Genomic DNA, 23,287 nt, shown 5'->3' on the forward strand with positions numbered 1-23,287 from the left:
ATCATGTCAAAATAGTCTGTGGAGTTTTCCAGCACTCCATCAGTCTATGGCACAAAGAACAAAGGAAGTACTAAATGCAAAATGGTGGTCCAGAACATCATCTTTTACAACATAGGCTAATTCTGAAAACGTAGCGCTATATACTCTTTTGGAGGTCACGAGTTATATAGCGCTTACCAGCTAACCACTTACCTCCATGTGGACGGCTTTCCCGCTGTTACCAATTTGTCCATTTATCTTACCATGTACGTCGATGAACTTGAGACGCAGAGAGGAGTTGATCACGACAATGGGGTTCGAGTCCGGTGAGGAACGTTTCCAGAAAGCTGGTAAGACAAAAACAAAAATCCAAAAAATAAATAAACAAGTAAATAACAGGGTGAGAATGTGGTAAAATCTGAAAGCGTTGGTCAACCTGTGCTTTTGAAAACACTATTGGATCAGCCAGTCAGTCAGTTAGTCAGTCGACAGTGGTCTCTGGTGGGTTTACGTGAGAACAGCAAGCGGAATGGCACTCGTGAGAGAAATTTGAGAACTCAAAAAGCATACACAGTGGTGGATTTGCAAAAACAAAAACTGCAAAAAAACTTACTTACTGGGACGTATTTGTCACTCTCCAGAAATGTATATAGGGGTACATTTTCAGAATGAGCCTGGGTTGATGTTTTTGTATCCCGTTACGGAAAGTACCTTACAGTAGCAGCAGAAATATGACTCCCATTACACACCTAGAAATAATATGCAGAGATTTAAATGACCTCTCTTTTTCACTTTTATATCACACTCTGTCATTCGAATCCTTGCTTTTTCTGTCATATACTGTTCTTTCATTTTGCTTGGTCTCATGTTTGATGTTCTCTCTTCTCACACTGAATCATATTTTCAGCTTTTCCCATAGGAGCAGTCCAGAATGTTGAGCCTTCTACTTTATTTCCTTTCCGTGACAGTTTTCAGTTACTATGAAAGAAATATGATGCTCATGTCTGAATCAGTATCTTTCTCACTCTCTTTCTGTCTGTTTTGTTCAGTCTGTTACCTTAATGCCTGTCTCTTTCTGTCTGTTTTCTGAGTGAAAATGAGCTTCTGTCATAGGTGTTGATTAATGTGTGACCTGCAGCTCTCCACAACAACAATACTAGCCTTATTTTATGTGGTTTTTTTAAACAAGAGCTGCTATCTGTCAGACTGGCCTTAGTCTCTGTTTTTGAAATTACATGCTCACTTCTATTTAAATTTTATAAAGGGAATTGAGTATTTGATGTGATGTGTATTGGCAAGCTGTCTTATTATTTAGGGCCATTCATTATCATACACCTGGCACAATAAGGTGCAAGACGTGTTTGTCGTGATGTGTTGCTATTTTCACACCAGCGCAACACTAATTTTCTCATTTTGCACCACATTGTTTAATTAGCAAATCCATTTACACCACTTTGTGGACTCATGGGTGTTCTGGTCTAGAAAAGAGATGTGTTAAGGGGCATTGTTGATATGTTGCTATTTTGAGTAACTAAAACATACAGTTGAAACAGGTCTAAAGTCCAGTGCAGAGTGCGTTAGTTGTGCACCTCACTTACACATTGCTTAATATTCAATTCAATTCAATTCACCTTTATTTGTATAGCGCTTATACAATGTAGATTGTGTCAAAGCAGCTTCACATATAAGGTCATAGTAAATAGGAACAGTGTAGTTCAGTTTGTAGTGTTTAAGTTCAGTTCAGTTGAGCTCAGTTCAGTGTGGTTTAATAATCAATACTGAGAGTCCAAATATTGAAGGGCAAATCCAACAATGCGCAGCTCTACAGATCCCGAACCATGCAAGCCAGTGGCGACAGCGGAGAGGGAAAAAAAACTTCACTAATGGCGGAAGTGAAGAAAAAAAAACCTTGAGAGAAACCAGGCTCAGTTGGGCACGATCATTTTAATTTCTCCGCTGGCCAAACGTCTTGTGCAGAGCTGAAGTCTCAGTGGCGGAGGCTGGAAGCTGGCGGAGGCTGGAAGCTGGCCTCAGCGAAGACTCGTCTGTCTCTGGAGCGTCACAGGAATCAGTCTTATGTTCTCCACTCTTCCATGACCATCACAGTAGCTGCTCAGGATTCGGCCTGGTCCAGGATATGGAAACCTTGGGATCATCTCGTCGTTGGTCTTGGATCGAATCATTGACTCTGCATAGTCTGAGGGCCTCAGCATGAGTATCCCCAGGTGGAAATGGAGAATAAAGAAAATAATAGCGTAGCTGATGTTCACAGTGTATATCAACAAGATGCATAACCTGTGTGGAAGCCCCCTAAGTGTTGCACTAAGTGTATGCTTTACTGAACAGATAGGTCTTTAATCTTGTTTTGAATTGGGAGAGTGTGTCTGAGCCTCGGACGTTATCAGGAAGGCTATTCCAAAGTTTAGGAGCTATAAATGAGAAGGCTCGACCTCCTTTACTCGACTTTGCTATTCTAGGCACTACCAGAAGCCCTAAGTTTTGAGACCTTAAAGAGCGAGTTGGATTGTAGTGAGACAGAAGATTGGTTAGATGAGCTAGGAGCTAGATTATTTAAAGCTTTATATGTAAGAAGCAATATTTTTAATTCAATACGAAACTTAACAGGCAGCCAGTGTAAGGAGGATAAAATTGGTGTGATGTGATCAAATTTTCTAGACCTGGTAAGAACTCTGGCAGCTGCATTTTGTACTAATTGAAGTTTGTTAATAGAGGATGCTGGGCAGCCAGCAAACATAGCATTACAGTAGTCCAGCCTAGAAGTCATAAAAGCATGGACTAGCTTTTCTGCATCTGAGATGGATAGCATACTTCGTAACTTAGCGATATTTCTCAGATGAAGAAAGCAGTTTTTGTGACATGGGATATATGATTTTTAAAAGTTAAATTGCTGTCTAATATGACACCCAGATCTTTTATAGTAGAGCTAACGCTAACTTTGTATCCCTCTAATTGTAGGTCGAGTTGTGAGATCTGCTGTGTACAGGATTTAGGCCCAATAAGTAATAATTCTGTTTTGTCTGAGTTTAAGAGAAGATAATTGTTGGTCATCCAGTCTTTAACATCTTTAATACACTCAGTTAGCTTGGACAGTTTAGACGTCTCATCAGGTTTAGTTGAAATATATAATTGAGTATCATCTGCATAGCAGTGAAAGCTGATCCCATGTCTTCTAATAATGTCTCCCAGGGGTAGCATGTATATTGGAAACAGCAAAGGGCCTAAAACTGATCCTTGAGGCACCCCGTATTTTACTGGGCTGATTTGTGAAGGCTGTCCATTAATATTCACAAACTGGTAACGATCAGATAAGTATGACTTAAACCATTGTAGGGCCTGTCCCTGGACACCTGTAGACTTTAAGCGATTAATAAGGATACCATGGTCAATGGTGTCAAAGGCCGCACTAAGATCGAGTAGAACTAATAGCGAGATGCACCCTTGGTCAGCAGCTAAGAGTAAATCGTTGGTTATTTTCACTAATGCAGTTTCTGTACTGTGATGAGCTCTGAAACCTGACTGAAACACTTCAAAAACATTGTTCGTCTGCAGAAAGCATAATTGAGCAGAAACAACTTTTTCTAGTATTTTAGATATAAATGGAAGGTTTGAAATAGGCCTATAATTAGCTAAGTTGCTGGGTTCCAGTTGTGGTTTCTTAATAATAGGTTTAATAACAGCTAACTTGTAGGGATTTGGAACATGGCCTAAAGATAAAGAAGAGTTGATAATGTTAAGAAGAGGTTCTCCTATAACAGGTAGCAATTCTTTCAATAACTTTGTTGGAATTGGGTCCAATATACACGTAGCTGATTTAGAGCTATTTATAATTTTGTCTATCTCTTCCTGTTCTATGATTTTAAAGCACTGTAGGTTATTTAGATTCAGTGGCGTGTTTACTGGATCTGAAGTATAAGGCGGTGCAGAAAGTTTAATATCTCCTAATTTCTGTCTAAAGCCTTTTATTTTATCACTGAAAAAATTCATGAAGTCATCACTACTAATTTGCGGTGGAACGTTTTGTTCCAAAGATGACCGATTATTTGTTAATTTAGCAATGAAGTTAAATAAGAATCTAGGATTGTTATGATTATTTTCTATCAGTTTGCGGAGGTGCTCAGCCCTGGCAGATTTTAAAGCCCTGGACATACTGTCTTTGTACGCAATTCTAATGACTTCTAAATTAGTTTTTTCCATTTACGCTCCAGGGCACGGGTTGCTGTTTTGAGAGTGCGGGTATGACTATTATACCATGGTGTAGTTTTATTCTCTCTAGCCTTTTTTAGTTTGATGGGTGCCACGGTATTTAGAGTGCTAGTAAAGATGGCATCCATACTGCTGGTTACTACATCAAGGTCATTTGCGTTTGCGGGTGCATTTCGAAGTAGAGAAAGATCAGGTAAGTTATTTATAAATTCATTTTTGGTGGATGGAACAATAGTTCTACTAGTGCGATATATTGGAGCGGATCTGCTAATTTCAGGTAAACACAGCTTATGTAGTAAGAGGTAGTGGTCTGTAATACATCACTTTGTGGTATAATGTCTACATCAATGACCTCAATTCCATAAGACAGAATTAGATCTAGTGTATGCTTTAGGCGATGGGTTGGACCAATAACATTTTGCTTTATTCCTAGTGAGAGCAGTAAGTCCATAAACGCGAGCCCTAATGTGTCGTTAGCGTCATCTATGTGGATGTTAAAGTCTCCTACAATTAGTATTTTATCAGTTTTAACTAGTAAGTCAGAGATAAAATCAGAAAACTCTTTTAGAAAATTGACATAGGGTCCTGGGGGTCCATATATGGTGATTAGAGCGAGAGATAACATAGGTATTTGCATAGTGTTTGGAAGGACAACATAAAGCGCTAATACTTCAAAGGAGCTAAACATAAGTCCGTTTCTCTGATTAACATTAAGAATATCACTAAAGATTGACACGACTCCACCACCACGACCAGTTTGACGAGCCTCATGTTTATATAAGAATCCTGGAAGAGTTGCTTTACTTAAACTAATATAGTCATTTTGTTTCAGCCAGGTTTCAGTGAGACAGAGTGCATTAAGATTGTTATCTGTTATTATTTCATTTATGATAAGTGCTTTAGGTGCTAGTGACCTGATGTTTAGGAGAGCAAGCTTCATGAAATTTGTATTTTCACTTTTTAGTGGTTTTTCTGGTTTAATTTTTAATAGATTATTTCTGGAGCACACAGTACGTTTGTTTCTTGATCTAATAATGCGAGGAACAGACACAGTCTCTATGGGGTTAGCTATGTATGCATTACTGTTATTTATGTGGGACGAATAGGACTCTGTATGGCTAAATTGTGAATTTTGTGAGTTTTTACTTACTAGTCAGATAGAGCGAAGTATTCTGGAGATATTGTCCGACAGGAGTTCAGCTCCAGCTCGACTGGGGTGCAGCCCGTCAGCGCGGAAAAGCCTAGGACGCTCCCAGAAAAGATTCCAGTTATTGGCAAAGAGCAATTTCTGTTCTTCACACTATGTTAATAGCCATTCATTCAGAGCAAAAAGTCTACTGAACCTTTCATTTCCTCGGCAGTAGGTAAGAAGCGGTCCAAAACGATGATCTGCATGGCGGGCGAGGTGCGTCGAACCGTCTCGATCAGGCTCCTTAAGTCCTTCTTCAGGATCTCCGTCTGCCGGAGCCCGGTGTCGTTCGTCCCCACGTGGAGGACGACGGCACAGAGGCTCTCGGCAGCACTCAGGATAGTAGGTATCTGTGTAGAAATATTCTTAACTCGGGCACCAGGGAAGCAGAAAGTGTGTATTTTGTTACCTTTGGAGGAAGCGGAGCGGACGTGGCGCACGATTGAGTCGCCAATGATGGCCACATCGCGACCCGTCTTGCGGAGAGGGGCGAAGCGGTTCTCCGTGGGGATCTCGAACACCGGAGGAGGAGACGTTCTGCCCCGGGACCTGGTAAGCACCTTACGCGGCTGCACCCAGGGGCCGTGGTAGCCGGGTGTCGGCGTGAACGACGCCTGGGCGAACCGCGTCCTCTGTGCGCTGGGCCTGGACAGAGAAGCACACGGGGTTGAGGAGGCAGGAGGATTGTCGTTGTATCGAACACTTACCTCAGACCAGCGAGTACGGGTTAAGAGCATAGCCCTGATGCCCTATCGCTTCGTCTCCAGCGAGCGAATCTGGGACTCCACTGCTTCCAGCTCCAGCTCCAGCGCCTCCATCGATGCTTCTCCTGCACTCAAGGACAGACACGCAAGCGACATTGTACAAGGTGAAGAGCAAAGCCAGTAAGTGAGAAAATAAGTGAGTGAAAGAGGTTGGTAGCTTTAGCTGACCAGCGGAGCTAGCAGGCTAAAGCAGGTGCTAGCAGGCTAGCAGGCTAAAGCTACAAACACCAGGCGGATGTTCGAGAGACAGAACGTTTAAAAGTAGATTTGATTGTATGAGTGTGTTAAGGGATTGTTCACCCCAAGTAGGAGAGATAAATATTTAGTGAATGAGGTATTTTATGATAAAAATGTAAATTGCGAATCTAAACTCCAAACAAACGCAGCGAGGCTACCGTCCGGTGACAGCGACTGTGACGTCACTCGAGCATGCGCACAGGATGTACAGCAATACACAAATATCTTTTCAAATGAAAAAGTATTAAAGGATTAAAATATTACAAAACATATTACTTTCTACATAAATATAAAAACCACGGCCTCCATGCCTTCATCTCAGGTTTTTTTTTAATAGTTTCTTCACGACAACTTGCATTTGTATATTGTTATTATTATTACTATTATAACAATAATTATTATGATTTATTAAATGCATATTTGTTTTATTTATTACAAGCTTAGATTTGTCCACCTGTCTGTTGTTGGACCATATGGGACATGGCATGTGTGTTTGGATATAACTCTAAATTAGAACTGGTCTTAGGAATTAGAATGGTCTTTAGTGGAGTGAGTTTCCACCCTTTTCTTACTTGAAAAAAATGAGAATGAGAAAGTAAAGAGGCTGATAAGAGGAGGCTCATTCTTTATCCTCGCACTGCAGATGCTCTATTTAACTGTTTTATTGCTAGTGAAGTGTTCCGGTTTTTCCACTTACAAAGTCCGCCATGTGAGTAGTAAATGTGCCAAGGCGCAACACAACCGACCCTTAAAGGGAATGGGAGATGAGACTCTGATTTGACTCTAATCTCTCAAAACACACCCATAACTCATTAAGAGAATAAGCACAATTCTAGATCATGTGCCACGGCGCAGAGCATATTTTTCTGTCCTTAAAATAACAAAAGTGGATTTGGACACGCCCTTAATGCTTTTATGCCATGTGCTTTAGACTTTGCACCTAGATCATTAAAATAGAGCCCTTTATCTGTACAAATTACTAGTACCAATTTGCAATCTGTACTTTAGACACTTACAAATACTAATACTTTAATATCATTACATACTACTACTTGTTCATTAGGTACTATTACCTATTATTTACACACTAGTAATTACTCATTAGATACTATAGTTCTTGTTTGAATAGTTACTAGCACATATTAACTTTAAGTGTGTTTTGTCTTTTCTTTTTCTTACAGTTTACAGTTTACAGTTAGTCATTTAGCAGACGCTTTTATCCAAAGCGACTTACAAATGAGGACAAGGAAGCAAATTTACACAACTATAAGAGCAGCAGTGAACAAGCGCTATAGACAAGTTTCAGGTGTGTAAAAGTCTAAGAAGCAAAAACATTAGTAGAAATTTTTTTTTTTTTTTTGAGAGAGAGAGAGAGAGAGAGAGAGAGAGAGGGCACAGTGGTATAGCCAGAGAGGCAGTTGCAGATTAGGAAGTAAAGTGGAGACTAAACAGTTGCGTTTTTAGTCGTTTCTTGAAGACAGCAAGTGACTCTGCTGTTCTGATGTAGTTAGGGAGTTCATTCCACCAACTGGGCAGATTGAATGTGAGAGTTCGGGAAAGTGATTTCTTCCCTCTTTGGGATGGAACAACGAGGCGACGTTCATTCACAGAACGCAAGTTTCTGGAGGGCACATATATCTGCAGAAGTGAGAGCAGATACGAAGGAGCACAGCTAGAGGTCACTTTGTAAGCAAACATCAGAGCTTTGAATTTGATGCGGGCAGCAACTGGCAGCCAGTGCAAACGGGTGAGTAGCGGAGTGACATGTGCTCTTTTGGGTTCATCAAAGACCACTCGTGCTGCTGCGTTCTGAAGCAGCTGAAGAGGTTTGATAGAACTAGCTGGTAGCCCGGCTAGCAGAGAGTTGCAATAGTCCAGTTTGGAGAGGACAAGAGCTTGAACAATGAGTTGAGCAGTATGTTCAGATAGGAAGGGTCGGACCTTTCTGATGTTATAGAGTGCGAATCTGCAAGATCGAGCAGTTCTAGAAATGTGGTCAGAGAAGTTCAGTTGGTCATCAATCGTAACTCCAAGGCTTTTTACCATTTTGGATGCAGTGATGGTTGCTCCATCCATCTAGATTGAAAAGTTATGGTGAAGAGTCGGGTTGGCAGAAACTTCAAGCATTTCCGTTTTCATGAGGTTAAGCTGGAGATGATGATCTTTCATCCAGAGTGAAATGTCTGACAGGCAGGCTGAAATGCGAGCTGGAACCGAGGGATCATCAGGGTGAAAGAGAGGTATAGCTGGGTGTCATCAGCATAGCAGTGGTAGGAAAAACCACGTTTCTGGATGACTGTTCCTAAAGATGACGTGTAGATAGAAAAGAGAAGTGGCCCAAGCACAGAGCCCTGAGGTACCCCAGTGTTTAGATGCTGTAGGTTGGACACCTCTCCCCTCCACGACACCCTGAATGACCTGTCCGAGAGGTAGGAACTGAACCATTGAATAACAGTGCCTGCGACGCCCAGTGACTCAAGCGTAGATAGCAGGATCTGGTGGTTTACAGTGTCAAAAGCAGCTGATAAATCCAGCAAGATGAGGACAGATGATTTAGAGTCTGCTTTAGCCAGTCTGAGGTCCTCCACGACCGAGAGCAGGGCAGTCTCAGTTGAGTGGCCTTTCTTAAAGCCAGATTGCTTGTTGTCCATGAGGTTGTTTTGAGTAAGAAAGTCTAGGACTTGATTGAACACTACTTTCTCCAAAATCTTGGCCATGAATGGAAGCAGGGATACCGGTCGGTAGTTTTCAAGTAGCGTTTGATCCAGGTTGGGTTTCTTTAGCAGTGGGGTTACCCTAGCCTGCTTAAATGAAGTAGGGAATAGACCAGAGTCAAGAGATGTGTTAATTATGTGAGTCAGTGTTGGTATGACTGCAGGAGAAATGGCTTGCAGGAGATGAGAGGGAATGGGATCTAGCGGACAGGTGGTTGCATGGCTTGATAGCACGAGATTGGACACCTCAGACTCAGAGAGCTGGGAGAAAGAGGTGAGTGTGTGTGGTGTTGGTGGTGTATCTTGAGTGTTTGTTGTAGGTGCAGCAAATTGAGCACTGATTTTTGCAGTTTTGGTGCAAAAGAATGTAGCAAAGTCATCTGTAGTGAGTGTGGAGGATGCGGGTGGAGGAGGAGGATAGAGGAGGGAGGAAAATGTTTTAAAAAGCAAGCGAGGATTGGTGGCACTGTTGACTTTCTGACTTTTTTCTTAACTTTTGGGTTTGATTCATTTGTATTTAACAAATCATAACATAATAATATAGTAATTTGGGTATTTTTTTAGATACACTTAGATGTTTTTAGACATTAATCTGTCTCCACTGGCTTACTTGGTTTGGGGCTTGTAGAGCTGCACATCGATGGATTTGCTCTTCAGTGTTTGGACTTTAAGCAGTGAAAATTAAACCACACTGACCTGAACTAAACTGAACTTCAACTCTGAAAACTGGACAGACAGTTTCAATTTACTAGAACTTCTATGTTAAGCTGCTTTGACACAATCTACAAGCGCTATACTGTAGATATAAAGATGAATTAAATTGAAATCATACTTATTATTAGATACTAGAGCTTAATCGTGAGATAATAGTTCATATTATTAGTTATATACTCACATCGTACATATTAAATAAATACTTTATTATTTATTACTATCTCGTAGCAGGAAAATAGTATTTTGTTTACTCTCATACTGTAGTTTACAGGAACTAGTGCCGCATTTTATCTTGTTTTCACTCAAGCGTAATGTACCCTTGTAAAAGTTTATATTACAGTTCCGATTATGCAAGAATCTGCAGCAGAGATCCATAAAAATGTGTTTTGATGAAGCTTTTGGCTCATTGCTGCAGTCAGAACAAAGTGTGCGTGTAATTAGAAGAGCATTGTTTACACAGAAGCACGCGGCGCTAGTTGTTTTAATTAGCGCTTTCAAAGAGAAATGTACTCTATAAGTGCACCCTGAAGAAATAAAGCCAAACAGTATACCCTCTTTCCTGGTTCTATTTTTCTTCTGCCAGTTGTTTTTTTAGAATTATATATATTTTTTACTTTTTTTAATCTGGTAGGAAGGTTGCCAGGTTAACCTATGGGTTGCCCATATTTTTGGTTCATATGATAAAGGAGTCTTTACACAATGTAATATAAATTTTCCATGTCCACATACACCCGATTCACATGGGGCATCAACGCTTGACAGAGGGCGTGTCTGAAGTTGGGGCTGACTGCAACTGGCTACTGTCTGAGCTGGGGTATTTGCATAAAGTGATCTGATTGGCTGATGCTTCCGTTCCCAAGAAATTACCAAATTCTGCAGCGAGCAACAGTGCGATCCACAATTTAGTTCGGTAATGCTTGACCGAAATTGAATTCCATTCAACAGGAATTGAATGGGTGAACGTTGTCATTAATGTGCTTTGTTAAGGTTCATCTCAATATTCCTCAGGGTTAATTTATTATACCATTCTGTTATTGCCCCCTTTTGCATCTACACAAATCCTGTCTCTCTTTAAATGAAAATGAGCTGCTACTCCCTGCCCCCATTTTCCAAAAGGTATATAGAGCCTTACAGCTCGTGCTTTGGTTACTCCTGCAGCAACAAACAAAACATGTGCTTGTGTTTGAAAGCCTTAAACTCTTGATATTTTCTTAAACAAATGCTTATTAGAAACTCTTTTAACTGGTTTCAGTCAAGATGGTGACAATTGGTCATTTTTTTTGCTCCATAGATCCAGCCAGGAGAGGCCTTCACTGTGTACCACACCAGCCCGACGCTTTCCAGCTTATGCAAACCCGTGGTGCTGTGGACCCAGCAGGACGTGTGTAAGTGGCTGAAGAAACACTGTCCCCACAACTACCTGACCTATGTGGAGGCCTTTTCTCACCACGCCATCACAGGTACTGCACATCTATTTTATCACTAAGTTTGTGAAAGCTTTCTTTTATTTGCAAAATGTTTGCATTCCTCTAAGAAATGTTGGATACTCTCACAAAATATTTGTGATGTAAATAATATGAGGTGGGCTTTTGTGAGCGAATGCAAAATTTAGTTTTTTGATATAATGCTAACATTGATTCATTCTGAAAACATAGCCCTATATAAGAACAGTTCCAGAAAGCAGGTTATACAAAAACAAAAAACAAAAAATAATATAAACAAGTAAATAACAGGGTGAGAAAACGTGGTAAAAATTAGGCTGCTATGAGGTCCTTTCTTTTTCTGTATTGCTTTTGAAAACACTATAGGTTGGGTTTAAGGAAGTGGGTGGGCTCTGGTTGCTCAGTTCTTTTTTAAATCACTATTGGTTGGGTTTAGGGAAGGAGGCGGGTGGGTTAGTCGATGGATCAGTCAGTCAGTCAGTCGGCAGCAGCCTCTGGTGGATTTATGCAAGAACAGCAGGCGTGAATGCCACTTGCGAGAGAAGTATGAGATCTCAAAAAGCATACACAGCGGTCGCTGGTGAATTTGCAAAAACAAAAACTGCAAATAAAAAAAAATAAATAAAAAAAACGAAGCTCCTAGGACATATTTTTCTGTATATAAGGGTATGTAATCAGAATGAGTCTTTGTTGGATAATGCATATTAAAATGCAAAATTGCTCAAAGGAACAAAGTGTGCTTGCAAGAGAACACAAAAACCAACAATAAAACATGTTTTCTCACATTTATTGCTTCCATCACCGTGTCACCTTAGGAGCTTCATTTCATTTCAGTCAAAGTTTATAGTAGTTAGTAGTTATATAGTAGTTTTGCTGTTGTTTTCAGCAATTCTTTTGTCTTTTTTTATATCCATTTTAATTAATTTAGCAATTCAACAATCTAAAAAATAAAATAGGCCTCACGGTGGCGCAGTGGGTAGCATAATTGCCTCACAGCAAGAAGGTCGCTGGTTCGAGTCCCAGCTGGACCAGTTGGCATTTCTTTGTGGAGTTTGCATGTCTTCCCCGTGTTCTTGTGGGTTTCTTCTGGGTGCTCCGGTTTCCCCCACAGTCCAAAGACATGCGGTACAGGTGACTTGAATAAGCTAAATTGGCCGAAGTGTATGTGTGGATGTAAATGCAAGAGTGTATGGGTGTTTCTCAGTGTTGGGTTGCAGCCGGAAGGGCATCCGCTGTGTAAAAACATAAGCTGGATAAGTTGGCGGTTCATTCCGCTGTGGCAACTCCTGGTTAATAAAGGGACTAAGCCGAAATAAGAAAATGAATGAAAAAATAAAATAAAAATGATACAATGGCAACTACAAGAAATTAAATGCATATATACATACATACATACAGAGCGTACACACATGCTATATCTATATCTCCTACAGCAACTTTACTCCTAAACACAACCTGCACAGGATGCATACATTACTGTACACACATGCTATATCTTTATCCCCTGCAGCAACTTAACCCCTAAACACAACCTGCACAGGAAAAATAGAGTACTGTACACACATGCTATATCTTTATCTCCTACAGCAACCCTAAACACAACCTTCACAGGATGCACAGGGTACTGTACACACATGCTATATCTTTATCCCCTACAGCAACTTTACCCCTAAACACAACCTGCACAGGAAGCATAGCGTACACACATGCTATATCTTTACTGTACCTCCTACAGCAACTTTACCCCTAAACACAACCTGCACAGGAAGCATAGCGTACACACATGCTATATCTTTACTGTATCTCCTACAGCAACTTTACCCCTAAACACAACCTGCACAGGAAGCATAGCGTACACACATGCTATATCTTTACTGTACCTCCTACAGCAACTTTACCCCTAAACACAACCTGCACAGGAAGCATAGCGTACACACATGCTATATCTTTACTGCATCCCCTACAGCAACTTTACCCCTAAACATAACCTGCACAGAAAGCATAAAGTACTGTACACACATGCTACTGTATATCTTTATCTCCTACAGCAACTTTACCCTTAAACACAACCTGCACAGGAAGCATAGCGTACACACATGCTATATCTTTACTGTATCTCCTACAGCAACTTTACCCCTAAACACAACCTGCACAGGAAGTATAGAGTACTGTACACACATGCTATATCTTTATCTTCTACAGCAACTTTACCCCTAAACACAACATGCACAGGAAGCAATCTGCATGTTCATATAGGTGTGATTTATGAGCAATTTCCTCAATGAGACAAAAAATATTCTGCTATTGCTTACTTGTGGGCACAAATACACTTCACTGAAAATGTATTATATACACCACCTTTTTGAAAAAGATACTATATACTATATAACAACAGGATGTACAGTATTGTACATACAGTACCTGAATTATTAGCACCCCTGTAAATTTATTTTCCCAATTTCAATCTAAACAGAAAGAAGTTTTTTCTACACATTTCTAAACATAACAGTTTTAATAAATATTTTTAATAAATGATTTTTTTTTTATCTTTTCCATGATGACAGTACATACTATTTTACTAGATATTTTTAAAACACTAAAATTCAGCTGAAAGTGACATTTAAAGGCTTAACTAAAATAATTAGGTTAACTAGTAGTACAAAAATGTACTTGAATTATATTGAATTTGGACACCAAAACAATACAGGAATACAATGTACACTCACAAACACACAGATACACATTATTTTAAAAATTAAAAAATAATATAAATAATAACAACTCGATGTGATCCTAGTAATTTCAAATCTGGTTATGCAGTAATTGCTTAATGAAATGATGTCCTGCTCTTTTATGAAGTTGCCCAATGAATATTTCGGATAATCACAGATCCTTAAAGCCTCTCTGTGGTCTCTCAGAGGATCAGCTTTTGGCAGGCCGTATCCTCTAACACACTCTCCTCCAACTCCCAGAGCTCTGAGCACTGACTTCTCTCACTAATGGACAATTATACACCGTAATGTTGAGCCATTTGTCACATCACAGTCATTTCCATGAGGTCTTGCCATCCCGGGGTCACCAGAGCGCCGCTTCCAAGTAATAAAATCATTTTACTCTGCCATTGGCGCATTTGTTCTTGGACGGCGTGCAGCATTGGAGAGCGAGCTGAGATTGAATACATTTAACAAAGGTGGACATTCACAGCTTTTAGTATTTGTGGGATTTGTAATATTTGGGATTGCACTCAGAGGATGGCGGTGATGTTGTGAATCACTGATGCCTCATTCAATGTCATATGAGTGTCAAGCTTTATGAGTCATTTGACTTCGAGCCAATTAGGGAAGAGCGGTGCCTTAGGAGAGAGTTGATGGCTGGAGGGTTCGCATTGCGGTCAATGACATGTACAATGTCTATGAGAAAGAAAACAAGAATACTTAAAAACACATGTGGTAAGTGAAAATGTACAGCATTTATTGCTTTTAAGTGGAGTCTCATTTTTAAAAGTCGAACTGTAAAATTCATGTGCTGTAAAAAGTCAACGATTAGTATCTTTTCTTATTTTAAAATTTGAAATATATTACTATGAAATAAATTACTAGTCTTGGGAATGACAGATACAAGTCCTGCACCATGGCCAGAGGGATTTTGAGCAATTCTTCTTGCAGAATAGTGGTCAGGTCACGTCCTGCTGCTGGTGGAGAAACTTTTCCTGACTCACTCAAGGTGGCTCAATAATATGTAGATCTGGTGACTGTGCAGGCCATAGGATATGCTCAACTTCACTTTCATGTTCATCAAACTACTCTGTCATCAGTCTGGCTGTGTGTATTATCACCCTGGTACATGGCACAGCCTTAAGGATACAATGTTTGGACCACCGGGTGCACATGGCCCTCCAGAAGGGTTCGGTAGTCCTTGGTAGAGACACACTCATCTAGCACAAGTACTGGGTCTAGGGAATGCCATGATATTGCAGCCCAAACAATCACTGATCCACCCCATGCTTCCCGCTGGGCATGCAACAGTCTGGGTGGTACACTTTTCTGGGGTTTCTCAACACCATAACTCTCCTGGATGTGAGAAAGACAATGAAGGTGGACTCATCAGAGAACAATACATGTTTCACATTGTCCACAGCCCAATATTTTCACTGCTGCCACCATTGAAACTGACCCTTGGCATAGGCACACTGCCACAATAAGCTGCGGTCACATTGGGCTTTGTGTGTGCGAAATTCTGTCGTGCGGCGCTGCGAAAAGGGGCGGGATTAAACAAGATGATTAGACATTAAAAAAGCGAGCGATTGCTCCATGTTTTAAATTTCTGTGCAGAGAGGTCTTGTTTTGATCCTCGATTGGTCTCACGCAGTCAAGTGATGCGATTTTGCAGGTCAGAGTTCACCAAGCTTGAACTTTGCACCGCAGCAACATGCGAAACTCGACGCATGACCCCGCGTTTCCGGTCTGACGCATTCGCGTGCGTATGAATGGAAGTCTATGGGAGGAAAAGCCAAGTGTGACCGCAGCTTTACACGTTAACTAAATTTTAAAATATGATTTCGTAGTGGACCACCCCTTTAAAATAAGTCAAAGCAACATGAAAATGTGTTGTTTTTTTGTCATTACATTTACAGGGTAGTAGTTGTACTGTGTCACGGTTTGGTAAGGGGAAAAAGGGAGCGAGGACTCAAATGCAAAAACAAGATGATTTATTAATTAAAATAAAACAAAAAAACAACAAAAACCACCCAGAGGGGGAAAACACATAACTATAGCACAAACTTGGTTTGGCTGGCAAGACAAGGCTAGAGCAGGAATACAGGGGGAGTATAGACAACGAACTGGCACAGGACAGCAGACATGAGGAGAATATAAGCAGGAGTAAATTAACACACAAACAGATAAACATAATTAACTAATAATTGGTTAACAAGGAGGGTGGGACTAGACGATAGACGGGAGAGCACCTGACACAAAGAGACAACACAAGCCAGGTGCTCACATAAAACAAGACTAGAACACGCAGCCAATGAGAACTCATTAACCGCGTGTTCTTATGACTAGACAAACACTGAAGCACACAACAAAAGCACGCGACCACAATGTAAACACAGAGCCACATGCTTTGACAACAGACGCAAGACATGAGCACACAATAAGTGAAAACACCCTTTGCGCTCACACAAATGCAACGCGCATGTTTCATCTCAGCGCCAACCAAAACCAACTAGATGGAGACGCTGAGAATGAAACGATGCTGACGAAAAAACACAAACACGAGTACAAGAGCGCGCGTCCCAAGGACGTGCAGACCCCGTGCGCCCGCATCAAGCGGGAGCTTGCACGGTCCGCTCTAACCTTTGACGACGCGTACCCAGACAAAGACAAAACAAGTGCTCGACCCAAGAAAACTCGAGCCGACTAGACAGGACTAGACGGAGCTAGTGTCCGAACTCTGCCACCAAAACAAGAAGTTACAAGACCAGAGTGGCAGAACCCTGACAGTACTGTATTTTACTGTATGCAATTGACCAATATTGGTATCAAAATTGGTCAAGTTTTTCTGTTGTTGTTGAAATTTGTTGAAACAAATCAATCTATGCATCCCCAATCAATTCCATTTTAATAAAAAATCAATTGTGATCTAGTTGGATGTGTGTACAGTGCAGTCTATGCTGCTTTCCTCTTTTACGGTTATACATGCATACACGACATAATTCTTTTGTACATTTACTGTAAAACACAAGCATTACATTTAGGTGGAGTGAGGAATGTGCCCCTCCTCCAAATGCCCCTTTAAGTAATTCATTCGAGCGCCGACACCAGCTAGAGGCCTTATTCTATTATCTACACTATTATTTACGGCTTCATTTATCACGGCTTTCTCGGAGATGATCTGTGTCTGTAAGAGAGTGTTTGCGTGTGTCATTTTCTCTGGGTCATTGGCACTGACACTTCAAGCACTGTAACACACACTGAAAGACTTGACTCATGTCTGACACGAGGGCTACTGGCTTCAGAGCACTTCTGGCATCGAGCACTTCTGGTTATTGGTCTTTCGAGTCAGCTGTTTCACAGAAGTAAGTGCCAATTGCCTTGCATCAGGTCCATGTGAATTACTACTCACATTCTGCACTGTTAAAAGGGAGTTTAAAGAGTCACAGAATCAAATTAGCAGTTAGTCAGTGTCTGTTAACTCGAAGGTTATGGAGCTAATAATATGCCAAAACAATCTGAATTTGATTCTTAAATTTGAATTATTAGCAATTGTAATTTTGTCACCTTAGAATTATAAGGTTCTATCTGACATTTTGGTCAAAATTGAGTTATTCATATATTCTTATTAAATGACATCTTATTTACATTATATGATGTTTTTTTAGAAGTTGTTTACATTTTAAGACTTTTTATTTAAAAAACAAAAAAGGTTTTATCTACAAAGTCGAACTCTTGCTTGGCTCTATAAGGTTTTTCTGTGAGCCAATCAGCATTTTTAATGCACACACGAGGACCAATCAGGATCAGCTTTCCTTATCATTTCGTCGGACTGCTTCACTGACAGCGGGAAACACCAGAAAGACAAAATCCCACAAAATCAGAGTCGACTAAATAATGCCACACCACACAAAATTGAGAAGTGTGTAAATGTGATGATTTAGAAGCATTTCTTGACATTGAGATTCATTCATTCATTCATTTTCTTTTCCACTTAGTCCCTTTATTAATCTGGGGTTGCCACAGCGGATTGAATCGCCAATTTATACAGCATATGTTTTACGCAGCGGATGCCCTTCCAGCTGCAACCCGTCACTGGGAAATACCCATACACAATCAATTACACACATACACTATGGCCAATTTTAGCTTTCCTAATTCACCTGTACATCATGTTTTTGGACTTGTGGGAGAAACTGGAGAACCCGGAGGAAATCCACATGAACACGGGACGAACATGCAAACTCCACACAGAAATACCAGCTGACCCAGCCGATGCTCCAACTAGCGACATTCTTGCTGTGAAGCGATCGTGCTACCCTGCGCCACCGTGTTGCCGACATTGAGATGATATGTTACAGTTTACATTGTTGAAAAAGAAATGAATATTAAAAATTTATATATTAAATGTGAAATATATGTATTTTTTTACATATATTAAGTGAAACATTTTTCCGTTTTTATTGAACTCATTTGGTCATCTTCTTTTAAAGTCTTTAAATTTAATATTAAGCCTTGAAGTGCAAATACCTAATTTAAATCATGGGGCATTTAATTAAATAAATATAATTCAATAATTCATATTAAGCATAAAATTTAATAAATATTAACATATTAATTAGATAAAACTAACATCTGCACTGGAAAAAAAATATTTAGCACAGCCTTATACGCTTAATTTGAACAAGAAAAAATATTCATCCTAAAACACAAAATAAATGTTATAGAAAGCAAAATTTAACTTACTCAAGCATCAACATATTGTTACAACACCAACTTAAATATTATTTAATTGTATTTCTTGATAAGTAATGCTTCAATGAATGATCTGCCAGATAGAACCTTATAATTCCAAGCGGAAAATGACTTTTCAGAATTAGAAGGTTCCATCTTCATTTACCTTGGTTATTTTACTCCAATTTGCAAATGTGAGGGAACTTTGATAATTAACATTTAGAGAACCCTTAGGGTCTCTGTCATGTTAATATATGAAAGATAACCATTACACACATGTTGTTTATTATATGGAATGCAAAACTTTGAAGCTCAATATCTCAACATGATTTAGAACGCAGATAGAACCTTATAATTCTAAGGTGACGATTTAATAAAACTGAATATTATATGCCATTAAAAAATGTTTTGAATTAGAATTTTTTAACTTGAATTTGAATTTCTTAACTTAAATTCACAGACCTTCAATATACTGACCAACCTAGCTTTCCCATGGGGTCTAGCATTCAGGGACTGACCAGGCAGAGCTCTGCTTGGCTTCAGTGGGCGACCATGTGAGCATTGCATGTAACTAGCTGCTGGCTATTTTGTCTTGCCTTGCCGTGTTTCCTGACCCTCGCCTTGTTTGGTTCATTTTGTTTGCTGCCTGTACCGATCTCTTCGTCTGTGACCCAGACTACTCTTTTGGATTACCTAATTGCTTCTGTCTGTTCCTCTTGTGACCTTTACCTGCCTGACGACTCTCTTAATAAGACGCTGCATTTGGTTCCTCTACTCCATTGCCAGACTCATTCAGGGTCAATAAATCAACAATTTGACATATTTTATGATAAAACAGTGTCAGTTTAGTTCATAAAAAAACCTTTTTATCCATAAATTGTATTTTAAAAAATACTGGAAAAAACTATGAAGTGCTCAGTGTACTTTATAAGTACAGATAAATTTGTTAACGTTTTTAAATGATTTTCTCTTTTCTTTGTCTCGCACACACTTATTATTGAATCAATATTAAATCACAATTCATTTGGACTTGATAATAAATTTACATCATTTTCAGGCCACTTATGTAGTTTTTTTTTTTTTTTTTTTTTTTGCCATAAACATAAGATATAAAAGACACTTTGTAAGACCGACTGCATAAAGGCATTTCTCTTGTTTCTCTGTAGCCCAGCTCATCTTGTTTTTTTGACAGCACCTCTATCAATATCTTCAGGGTGTTATTTAGAAGCACATTAAAGCAGTCTGCAGGGAATTCATTTCTGCTCCATTCACCTGTTCTGTCTGTCGCTATACAAAAGCCTCAGACAAACGTAATCCTGGGTAAAGTGTTTCTGGAGGGCTGAATTTAAAAGCACTGAATTAGTGTGTGAGGTTTATGAAACAAGCACCTCAATGTTTGTGCACTATGAAAGCTCCATATTACCATAAAAACAAAAATAATATATCTAAAAGACAAAAAAATCCCACAATGGCCAAAGATCCACCTCTGGCTATTCCATTATCTTGTGTAAGGCTGTTAGCATCACCCATGCTCTAATTGCTCTTCCCAGCCTATCGTGAGTGACTGGGAAGCAAATGCAATTCCCACAGCGATGTGTGAATTGCTGGAGCTGGAAAGTGGGTCATTGTTGGCCCACGACTGTCCCATAAGGCCCCAGGGGCGACTGAAGGTGCTCTGGGTCAGTAGGGCATCTCTGTCCAATAATACATCATAAGCCTCTTGTAGTTAAATACAGCAGTGGTTTAGTTTAACAGCCTATAGAGTGGAATTAATAGTATTTGCATTGGTGATTGATGCTTTTTAGTATGAAGATAGATGTATGGGGAAAAGTTTAGAAAAGCTGCCACATCAGCTTGAAGATTGTTAAGTTGTCCTGAATTTGTTCTGAATTAGATGGGAAATTAAGAGAGAAGGACATATTCATTTAATGATTATATAAAATAAATGGGAAGCCTTTTTAATAGGTACGTCTGTTTAGGTTACTTATTAGCACAAATAGCTAATCTGCCAATTAGACTGCAGTAACTCTGAGCAAAATTGGGAACAAAGGTGATTTAAAGGTACCATAGAGTGTAAATCTGGGTATACCTAGTCATAGCTGAATAATAAGAGTTTAGTATGTGGAAATGAGCTAACAAAATGTACATTTTTTTTTAATTTGTCACAAAATTCTGCAAGCTAAAAACCTCCAAAACACAGACTAAACAAACAACTAACACAATACCCTTCCGTATACATATGTTATGTGCAATACACAAACTAATGCCAATTGCCACCAACAAACACAAATATCATCACTATTTCAGGTTTCTTTTATTTAAAGAGCCCATATTATACATGACATAGGGTCATATTTAGGTTGTAAGGGTCTCCAACAAAAGTCTAATATGCATGCAAGGTCAAAAAACACTTTGATGGTCTTATAATCTGCATTTATTTTTACCTAATTATCCCAGCGACTCCCATATGAATCGTTCAGCGATTCATTTGTTCCCAAACCCCTCCTCAGCGCGAAGCTAATCTGCGCTGATTGGACCGATGACAGCCTGCTGTGATTGGTCAAAACTGACATCTTTCAGCGTGAGACAGTGTGAAATGCCCAGCAGCTAATCAACAATACAAAAGTAGTCACAGTGCAAACACGCTTTATAGTGTAAGGTGTGGATTTTGGCTGCCAGTGGGTGAATGTAAATGCAGACAATGGACTTGAAAAAACAGACGACTAACTATTTTATTGAGCAAAAACTCCAAGAACTGGCGAGGAGATCTCCTAGCCCGTCACAGTCTACCTGCTCTTTGCACACAGACACACACACACACACACACACACACACATACACACACACAAACACCTCCTCCTCCTCCTCCTTAGAAGACACAACACCAGGGTCGGCGCGTCCATAGATGCGATCTAGCTGGCCGCCTAGGGTGGCAGAGTAGAGAGGGCGGCAGAATAGAGAGGGCGGCGTCCGCGACAGCTCCCTCGCCACCCCCGTCCTCAGCAGTTATATCCGCGCCTAGGGCGGCAGAATATAGAGGGTGATGTCCGCCACACCTCCCTCACCACCCGCGTCCTCAGTTATATCCACGACACCCCCCGTCCTCACTTTGTCAACGGGTCACTTTCATTTTCAATTTCGGGTTGAGGGCGGTGTGATCATCCTTAGCCTAGAGTGGCAGTTCAGCTTGCTGAACCGGCCCTGCACAACACACACACACATATTACCCTCACCATTCGCCTAGAGTGCCAGTTCAGCTTGCTGGGTGCAATTTAGACACCTCACCTTGAACCTGAGCTGAAATATTTTGAAACTTGACCGTTGCATGTGTGTAGGAACAGCTGACGATCCATAAACAAAGTGGCACGCGTCGCGTTTTCAACGTGGCTTTACACGCGATATGAGAATATATAGAATTAACCTGATACAGTACACACTGTTACAAGTAACAAAACAAAACTAAATACATAATTTGCAACAATTAAAAGGCAACAATTTTAATCGCACGTACTTACACTTGTGAAATGGGGGTAGAAACTGATTCATGATGCACTGATCAATGTTCTGACAGTCTTTACTGATCCTTCCTTTTACAAACCGATGAAGTCTTCTTTGTAAGCATGAAATTTCCAGAAGCACTCGAACTGCTCAAGGCTGTGCTATATTGCTGAGGTTTCATCTTTGGGTAGAAACTGTCAATAATATCCATCTGCATAGCGTGACTTCATTCGACCGATGTCTATGTGTTTGTGGCTTTTTTTTCTGTGTTAGTGGGCAGGCCACAGGTTTCAAATGTCCCGGGTTTGCGCGCGCAACTACTTGTGTTTCATAGCCGCGTCATCACGAAACACCTAATGACTCGTTATCAAGACGACTCGTTTGAAGCACTATGAGTCGACTCCTTTATAGATGAATCAATAGTTTTAAACACTGTACACTTACAGATTTAAGCCTTAGCTGGATATTTCACTTCACTTAGAGCTATGTTACACACTACATGGAAGGGCAAATTAAAAAACCCATAATATGGGCTCTTTAAAAGAGATCCCGGACGAGCCCCCATTTAAATTTTAAAACTTTAAAGTTTAGCTTTAGGGGTTAAAGAGGTAACATTTTGATATAACTCAGTTTGTAGAGAGTTGGTGGCAACATAATAATAAATAATATATATAAATACTATAATATAATGTAAACATTATAATAATAATACAAATAATAATAAAACAAAAACCCCAAACTGGTTGAAAATTATCCTCTACACTACCTTTACGGCATCTTTAGGAACAGTCATCCAGAAACATGGTTTTTCCTACCACTGCTATGCTGATGACACCCAGCTATACCTCTCTTTCCACCCTGATGATCCCTCGGTTCCAGCTCGCATTTCAGCCTGCCTGTCAGACATTTCACTCTGGATGCAAGATCATCATCTCCAGCTTAACCTCATGAAAACGGAAATGCTTGAAGTCTCGGCCAACCCGACCCTTCACCATAACTTTTCAATCCAGATGGATGGAGCAACCATCACTGCATCCAAAATGGTAAAAAGCCTTGGAGTTACGATTGATGACCAACT

General features: G+C 40.0%; 1 protein-coding gene across 1 annotated transcript in view; it reads left to right on the forward strand.

The window, feature by feature from the left end:
• Window positions 1-289: 289 nt before the first annotated feature.
• The window catches only part of samd10b (sterile alpha motif domain containing 10b), a 65,490-nt gene continuing 42,492 nt past the window's right edge, over window positions 290-23,287 (forward strand). The window contains exons 1-3 of the mRNA XM_056449645.1: window positions 290-329; window positions 10,767-10,777; window positions 11,113-11,281. Of these exons, the coding sequence (XP_056305620.1) occupies window positions 290-329; window positions 10,767-10,777; window positions 11,113-11,281 (220 nt within the window). The remainder of the gene's footprint in view (window positions 330-10,766; window positions 10,778-11,112; window positions 11,282-23,287) is intronic.

This window comes from Danio aesculapii, chromosome 23 (genome assembly GCF_903798145.1).
Source record: "Danio aesculapii chromosome 23, fDanAes4.1, whole genome shotgun sequence".
Taxonomy (NCBI): Eukaryota; Metazoa; Chordata; class Actinopteri; order Cypriniformes; family Danionidae; genus Danio; species Danio aesculapii.